Raw genomic sequence first — 9,122 nt, 5'->3', positions numbered from 1 at the left:
ACATATTCACACATGAACATGAACAGATTGACTCATTATACATTGATGCTATGATAAATCCCTCAGTTTCTGATTTTAAAGCAGAAGCAGCCAGCCAGTGATGGGTCAAGGTTGGGTCTACATCAGCATTGTTAGTTCGCTGAGGAAATTAGCCATGCAGAGCCTTATGTTCCCAGTTTTCCCTAAGTATCTTATGTCCTGATTGCTTAGCTTTCTATTTAACATTTGTGGCTTTTTCTGTTGGTGTTACATATTTTACATTAATTTAGTGTTGTATTATGTTTAATTCTTCTGAACAAATGTTTGGCTTTCTTAATGACTGAACATAATTTCTTTTTGCTTTCATGTTTGAACACTAAATTTAGGATGCAGTCGCTACTCTCTCGCACATATCTATCTAACCCAGGAGAACTTGTTTTAAAGGATAATTCTAGGTTAATTAAGCCATGACCCCCCTCTTTTCGAGGTAGATAGAGGCGATCAATATCAGATTTGGGGTAGTGCATTCTATTCATGTGGATGAGCTTTCTTATTTTAGTATCTAATTTCCTGATATCAGTAAGCTTCCAGTTAATGATATTAAAATCTAATGTAAAATCATTCCATGTTTGTTCTGCTATATCCTTGTTCTCCTGTCCTTGTTCTATCCATGGAACATCTCTGTTTAATGTCTTTTCTGCTGACCAGGTCTTTTTCCAAAATTCCCTTATTTCGTCTTTCAATGGGGCTGATTCTATTTCTATAGTTTTTTTCCCTACATTTCTGTAACAGTTCTTAGGATTATTTTTAAAAGTGTTGTTATCTCTGTAAAATGTTCTTCATTTCTGAAATCATCTTAATCATCCAGCAATTGCCTGAACTCTTTGTTTTAATATCTCCACTACTGATACAACGTCTTGCTCCTTTCTGATACTACATTTTTATTTCAATTCCTTAACTTTACTTCCTTTCACGTGATGTTTGGTCTGTATAATTTTAAGGATCTCTGTGTCTGATCTTAAATTATTAATTTGTTTGTTCATCTGTTCTTGCCATGTTATTTTGGTTCAGTAATTTAATTTTCTGTGGTGACTACTGCTGCAGCATATTGTAGAGCATTTAATGCTGTGAGGTCTAGTTCTTTTTCAGTTAAAATATCTTTCAAAAATATATTTTAATATCTTTCATTAGTTTTCTCTACTTTCATTTTGTTCCTCTTACACTTCTTTATCTTTGGTAGTGGTTTTCGATCTTCAACACCTTTACTTTTTACTTTTAACCATTGTATTATTATTGCAACTTTCAAATCAAGAATTTCTTTATTCATTGATGGATTTTCTGTTGGCTCTTGTGCACTGTGATTTTCCTGGGCATCATGCCTTTCTGGTGGACCACTGCCTCTCGGCTGCATACCGTCCCTCACATCATCAACCACCTGCTCAACCTCTCTCCCATTCAACAGCTCCACTTTCACTTCAGATTTTCCGCTATAATAACACTCTATTACCTCCAACCTCCAACTTTTGATTTGGGAGATTTCTCTCAGACACCCACATTTTGACCCCAGACTGGTCAGCTTCTGGGGGATGTGCTCCTTGTTGATCTGTGCGACAAGCTATGTGGCATGATTTTGATCTGGTTTCCATTATGACAGGAATATGCATTTTATTCTTTCCACCAAGAAGTGTTTTTATCCTGACAACGTCACCAGGAAGGCTGCCCACCAGGCCTCAAGAGTCCTTCTGACCAAGCTGGTTATTCTGCACCAGCCGCCACTCTGGAATTTGTCCCTTGCGGATGTACTACTACTACTATTATTATTATTATTATTATTATTATTATTATTATTGTTGTTGTTGTTGTTGTTGTTGTTGTTGATAGAAATATAAAGGGTTGTGTTGGTTTAGTATTTATTCTACATCCCAGTTCAGTATAAATATACATGTTTTGTGTTGAGTCTGTGTCTCTTGGCTGTCCAGTGCAAATTTGGAAATCTGTCTAAGATGACTGAAGGAAAGATTCACCAATCTTTAATTTTTCCATCGTTGTGTTCTGACATTAAAATATATCTCAAGATGGAAAGATGATGTCTTCCAATTACTTCACTGTTGGCTAATTCTATGTTTTTTTTTTCTGGTAATATCAGCAAATTCAAATTCAGATATCAGGGCCAGTAGACTGAATCACACTGAAAAGTTCTGTCTGTAACCACTGAACATAGTGGTGAAAAACTGAATTTTATGTCAGTTAAATTCTGGTTAGATGTTCCATATAGAGTCACTTTAAGCTGTGATAAAAGCACAATGGTAAAAACATGGATAACAGTTTTCTGAACGTTTTCTGACAACGTTCCTGTAGCTATGTCAACACTTGTGTAAATGTAAGAGAGCATCTTGACAAAGTGCCCTTCTCATCTGTGTGTGGAGAAACAGTCTTTACTCACAGAGCTGTTCTGGAGGCTTTAACCACTGGCAGCAGCCTCAGAAGACACTCCTCTGATCTGATGAACTTCTTCAGGTCAAACACATCCAGCTCCTCCTCTGATGTCAGTAATACAAAGACTAGAGCTGACCACTGAGCAGGAGAGAGTTCAGCTCTGGAGAGATTTCCTGAGCTCAGGTAGCTTTGGATCTCCTCCACTAGAGAATGGTCATTGAGTTCATTCAGACAGTGGAACAGACTGATGTATCTCTCTGGAGAGAGATTCTTCCTGATCTTCTCCTTAATGTACTTCACAGTTTCCTCTGTCCTTAGTGATTTTCTGCCTGTCTCAGTTAGCAGACCTCGTAAAAAGATTTGAATGGACTCCATTGAGAGACCGAGAAGGAAGCGGAGGAACAGGTCCAGGTGTCCATTCTCACTTTCTATGGCTTCATCAACTGCAACTTTGTGTAGTGTGAAAATTTCCCATCTCTTGAATGATTTTATAATGGATGGCTGTTGTGTGGATAAGAAATTTACATTGCTGTTGATGAATGTTAGGAACACATATAAGGCAGCAAGAAACTCCTGAATGCTCAAGTGCACAAAGCAGAAGACTTTTCCCACGTACAGTCCAAGCTCCTCTCTAAAGATTTGGGTGCAGAGTCCTGAGTACACTGAGGCTTCTCTCACATCAATACCACACTCTCTAAGATCACTTTCATAGAAGATCAAATTCCCTTTTTTCAGCTGTTCAAACGCGAGTTTTCCCAGTGACAGAATATTCTCTCTGCTCCACTTTGGTTGCACCTCATCATGTCCTTCATATTTTTCATTCCTCTGTTTGGTCTGAAAGATCAGGAAGTGTGTGTACATTTGAGTCAGAGTTTTTGGGATCTCTCCACTCTGTGCCTCTCCCAACATTCTCTCTAGAACAGTGGCTGAAATCCAACAGAAGACTGGTATGTGACACATGATGTAGAGGCTCCTTGATGACTTGATGTGTGAGATGATTCTGTTGGCCAGATTCTGATCACTGATTCTCTTCCTAAAGTATTCCTCCTTTTGAGGGTCATTAAAACCTCTTACCTCTGTGAGCAGGTCAACACACCTGGGTGGGATGAGACCGGCTGCTGCTGGTCGAGAGGTTATCCAGAGGAGAGCAGAGGGAAACAGATTCCCCTTGATCAGGTTTGCCAGTACAACATCCACTGAGGTTGCTTCTGTCACATCACACAAACATTTCTTGTTCTGAAAGGCCAGAGGAAGTCGACATTCATCCAGACCGTCAAAGATAAACATGATTTTGTATTTGTCATTGTCGGTAAATTTCAGTTCCTTCGTTGCTGGGAAAAAATCATGAATAATATCCACCAAACTGCAGTTTTCTCTTTCCTTCAAATTCAGCTCCCGAAAAGGAAGTGGAAAAATGAACTTGATATCCTGATTAGCTTTTCCTTCAGCCCAGTCCAGAATGAACTTCTGCACAGAGATGGTTTTTCCAATGCCAGCAACTCCCTTTGTCAGCACAGTTCTGATGGGTTTGTCTTGTCCTGGTAAGGGTTTAAAGATGTCATTACATTGTATTGGTGTCTCTGATGTTGCTGGTCTCCTGGATGCTGTCTCAATCTGTCTGACCTCATGTTCATTATTGACCTCTCCACTTCCACCCTCTGTGATGTAGAGCTCTGTGTAGATCTTATTGAGGAGTGTGGGGTTTCCTTGTTTTGCTATTCCCTCAAATACACACTGATACCTCCTCTTCAGATCTGACTTCAGTTCACGGTGACAAGTTACCATCAGCTCATCTAAGCATTAGATTGATCAAATCAGAGAAACAGCATGTCAGGGTCAGAGACAATGAATATGTAGTGTTCAGTTTTATTAATAATAGTGAATAAGACTGATGGTTTGGTGGAAGAGGGGTGGATAGTAAAACACAGTATATACAAAAAAATAATAAATAACATCCATTTTCGTGACTCTACTTGACATCACAGTTGTTGTTATTATTATTATTATTATTATTATTATTATTATTATTATTATTATTATTATAGTTTTATAGTTGTCAGCATCCTTGTTCATCCTGTGTGCTTGTATATGACTGAATAAAGACTGTTTGTTGTAACAGATGTCTTACTTTTCTCCAGTGTGTCAGCGAGGTCATTGTGGTTCATGTTCCTCAGGAAGTGCAGTGTGATCTTCAGAACTCCCTCTCTGGCACTGGTCTCATCCTCCTTCAGACCCTCAAAACATTCTGACATTTCCTCAGTCAGACTTTTCCTCAGTCTTTTCAACTCATTCTTCACAAAGGTGATGATTTTACTCTCAACGGTCTGAACAATGAAGAAAAAAAGTTTCTCTCAAAATTCATTTTAAATAAGATACATTTTTATTTTAAAAAATCATGAGAACACTGAATTAAATACAAAGAGCATATGAGAAAAACATGACTTAACTGATCTGATTTTACAATTACCTGCAATTTGGTGTGTTTACCTGTGTGTTTGTTTGTTTGTTGTAGTTTTGTTCATATTTGTTTTACTACAGTAATGCTGGCAGCTAAATTAGGTGTTCTTCACAATAATAAAATCTACTGTATGAATAAATGTCTGACCTGAAGTTATATTTGATCATGTACAGAGTCATCATTAATCATATTCTAGACCTGGAATAAAGGCTTTATTATACAGACAGGAGTGTACTGAATACACTGTCTGTTCTCACATTCACAACACTGACTTTGTTTTCTGTCTGTCACCTGAGCCAATACTGAGCACCCAATGATCATCTAGAGAAGACATAACTCACACTGATTCCTATAGAGTACAAAGCTCACCTCAAATATGGAGATCAGATCTTTTATACGACGTTGGACAGACCAAACACCAGAAATCTCTGACTGTGTTTCCTCCTTTTGGATTCTGCAGTCAAAATGTGACCAGAACATTTACAACAAGCAGCATCTGAGGAGTTTTTTACATTTTCTTCTAATATTTACAAAATATGTTGTATATATTTTATATGACTATAAATATAATTTATATGATATATAAACTATACAAGCTCTACTTAATTTAAAATGAACAGCATGTAAAGTATAAAGTGCTTTAACAGTACGCGTTCTTTATTAGTTAAGGAAATTCTTTATTTAGGTGCAAGAAAAGAACAGACTTTCTTGTTATTTTTTATTATATTAAATCAAATTTGCTCATGTGAAGTAAAATAATAGATGTATAAACACTGACTGTTCTTTCACTCTGTAATCCACTAAATCCATCCCAAGACATAAAACAGGAATGTCCATACCCTCCTTACATTCTGGAATTTTGACTTGGAGGTCATAGCAACTAAATTTGTGGTAATGTAGCACTGCATCACTCAGATACCCCAAAGTTTTTACTCATAACAGTGATGATGTGTTATTTTCCTGTCCTGCCTCTGAGTCTGTCCTGACTCTGTGTTTAAAGAAACATTATCACAAATGCTACCTTTGTTCATTAGCGAGATCTCCCTCTCTGAAGTCAGGTGGGTCTCCTTTAGACCTGTTACTCTTCATGGACACACAGCTGGGTACAGGTGAGTCTGATCTCTCCTGATCAATACTGTTTACAACAGGTATAATAGATACAGAAATACTGTACACATAACACACATGCCACACACAGAATCTACAGCACTCTCAGCAGATAAACATCTGTTCTTTAAAGAAACATTATCACAAATGCTACCTTTGTTCATCAGGGAGATCTCCCTCTCTGAAGTCAGGTGGGTCTCCTTTAGACCTGTAACTCTTCATGGACACACAGCTGGGTACAGGTGAATCTGACCTCTCCTGATCAGTGCTGTGTATAACAGAGACAGAAATGCCTCAGACGAGAAGCCTATTTGTTTATGTGACTTTTCAGTACTGAAGTGAAAGTGGGGAAAAAGATGTACAGCCACTCTCCGACGTACATCCGAGTTCCATTCTGACCGAGTGGTCGTATCTCGAAACGGATGTACATCGGACATATGTTAGCATGATATGTAAAAGTCATAGAGGAATGTTAACTGAGAGCGACAGACAACAGTTGAGGCCCTGTCCACACTAATCCAGGTAAATTTCAAAACATATAAGTATTTCTCTGCTTAGCCTTTCCGTTCACACTAAAACAGCATTTTCCGCCACCAAAAATGATACTTTTTGAAAATGCTCTCTGAGGTGCATACATTTTATAAATGCCAGGTTCCATTGTAATTCGGACAGGGAAAACGGAGAGTTTCAGAAAGGAAGTATGGTTGCCATGACCGTGGTGAAAGTTTGTGCTCGAGACACCAAAACCAACATTGCAGGTGAAATGCAATCAATGTTGCTCTGTATATCGAATTTGCAAACACTAAGGTGTTTCAGCGTTTTGGTGTGGACAACGGTACGAAAACAATAGTGTGTACGGAGAAATGTTTTTACATAAAACCTGTGTTTGCAGATTTACCTGGCTTAGTATGGACCTAGCCTGAGAGAAATGCTGACGGTCACTATCGTCTGATGGTCACTATCATTCAAATGCAACCGTCAGCACTGTCTGTCATAGTTTCATATGACCAGAAGACTTAACATTCATAATGAATATCCAGAGACTTGACTTTAACTGCATGAGCTCAATATTTATTAAAGACACTCATAGACCGCATTATATGCACTCTGGGTTAAACCCGACTAAGCACACATTGTGTTACTCCGCCTCCACATCAGTGACCTCATCACATCTATATCAGTGCGTTGCACACTGGCAGATGTACGACCAAGCACAATTTTCACATCTTTATATTATATTTTTTCTTTTTTCTTTTTTTTATAATTCATACATTTTTTTCTTTTGGTCGTAGGCTTATATACAGACGGTTGTAAGTCACACAGGCCATAAGTCAGTGAGAGGCTGTATAGCCTATCAGTTATCAGATATCTCAGATATTTCATATATGAGTTCAGCTCACCTCTCAGCTCCACAGTGCTCCTCAGACAGACTCATTTTAGAGACAGAAACCCCTTCCTCACATGATCCTGAGAGACTCATTTTACAGACAGTGTCTGTCTCTCCCTCACACTCCACAGAGAGATTATTTTCAAAGGCAGTAGCTCCTTCTTCATTTATATACTCATTTCAGAGACAAAGTCACCTTAAAGGGTGATCATGGAAATCCATTGGGTCTGATCCCTGTCAGTAGACCTGTAGAACAAGCACAAACATTAGTTTCAATTATTTCACTAAACTGTTCATTGGGGAGTTCTTCATTAATCTTATACTGGTGGGAATGTCCATTCATATTAAACCTCGTGGTAAGGTTGTAATATGACCAGATCAGTGAGTTATCATATGTGGCTATTTATGATGTTAAAAACATTATATGTTATTTTTATAAGGAATTTAATGTGTCTGTCAGACTGTGAGTTTGTTATCATGGAACAAGTGGAATTTATATGGGATTTCCCTGTATAAATAAAAATATCATATTTTTTTACATCTGATACTATGGGAAACACATTCATGGTGGTCTGTGGAATAAGTTTTCACGTACCTACATTTTCATAAACACCTACATTCATCTCATAAACTTGTTGTTTTGAGAGAACAACCCATTTGTGGAGGGCAGCTTAGAACATGTACCAAGAACCTGTATGTCTGTGATCAGCATCAATCACTGATTGTGAACATAAATACCAAGTCACTCACTAAAGGATTTTTGTGAGAAAATGTAATGTTTCAGTAATATATATTTCAGCCTGAACCATCAGCACATGAGTTACCACATACAGTAATGTAAAAAACAATCGGCTCTGCAGCCGTGTCTCTGGTGTTGATCATTAGGTTCAGTGAAAGTGTGGGGGAGTCCTGAACCCCCCCCCCCCCCCCCCATTAAGACATCTAAATCAACACGCAAAGTTCATCAATAGTGAGACCCTCCAACAAGGTAAGTGTAGCCCGGAGGAAAGAATATTTGTGCATTATTGTACATATTGTTAAAACTATTAGCATGTCTGAATTAACTGTCTTTTAGTTGCACTTCAACGATTTTCTTATGAATAGATAAAGAGTTTATTCAGTAACGAGTTTGTTATACTCCTATATGATTGAGTGAGGTTCACGAGAGCGTGAGAGGCCCTAAGGGAGAGAATTAGAGAGAACGAGAAGCGCGTATGAGGAGGTTTTCTTATGACGCATAATGCATGGTTTGTGGGCACTAATGTTTTTAAGTTGTTTTTAAATTCATTATCTAAACTGCAGTCGATAAAAAGTTCCTAGGTTGTTACTTATACAGATAAATAGTTGGAAGAATTTTCATACTGAAGTGTTTTCGATAGTGTAGCAAGCAAAGCGATCAGCCAATTTGACTAACGAGGTGAACAAACTTTCAGTTGCCCTTTTAAAGCATATTTGATATTACTGGTTCCAGTCTGAATAATTTCTGACCTGGAGACGAAAAGAATATTTATCGATCAAAGAGCTTTAAATATGATAACCACTCGTCAAACACAAATCTACTCAGTATAACTAATTCCTGAGTATAAACTACTTACCGAGTTTTATGTTTTCAGTCCTCTGGAGTTCGAACACAAAAGAAAATGGAGTCTGTTGACGAACGTCTTTACTTTCGCTCTCAGCTGTAAGCCTTATTACCAAGTTACCTTTCAGGTAGCCTAGGTGAGAGGCGGAGTCTGTGTGTGTGTGTGTGTGTGT

At 38.0% G+C, this 9,122-nt stretch overlaps 1 protein-coding gene across 1 annotated transcript in view; it reads right to left on the bottom strand.

The window, feature by feature from the left end:
- The window catches only part of LOC115829712 (NLR family CARD domain-containing protein 3-like), a 28,437-nt gene extending 22,027 nt beyond the window's left edge, over positions 1–6,410 (bottom strand). The window contains exons 1-6 of the mRNA XM_030793880.1: positions 6,361–6,410; positions 6,135–6,248; positions 5,895–6,008; positions 5,243–5,327; positions 4,544–4,739; positions 2,423–4,208 (exon numbers count right to left, since the gene is read on the bottom strand). Coding sequence (XP_030649740.1) covers positions 2,423–4,208; positions 4,544–4,739; positions 5,243–5,327; positions 5,895–6,008; positions 6,135–6,248; positions 6,361–6,410 — 2,345 coding nt within the window. The remainder of the gene's footprint in view (positions 1–2,422; positions 4,209–4,543; positions 4,740–5,242; positions 5,328–5,894; positions 6,009–6,134; positions 6,249–6,360) is intronic.
- Between the last annotated feature and the right edge of the window lie 2,712 nt (positions 6,411–9,122).

This window comes from Chanos chanos, chromosome 16 (genome assembly GCF_902362185.1).
Source record: "Chanos chanos chromosome 16, fChaCha1.1, whole genome shotgun sequence".
Taxonomy (NCBI): Eukaryota; Metazoa; Chordata; class Actinopteri; order Gonorynchiformes; family Chanidae; genus Chanos; species Chanos chanos.
Note: the sequence above shows the minus strand (reverse complement) of the source record. Positions and strands in the feature narration are given on the sequence as shown.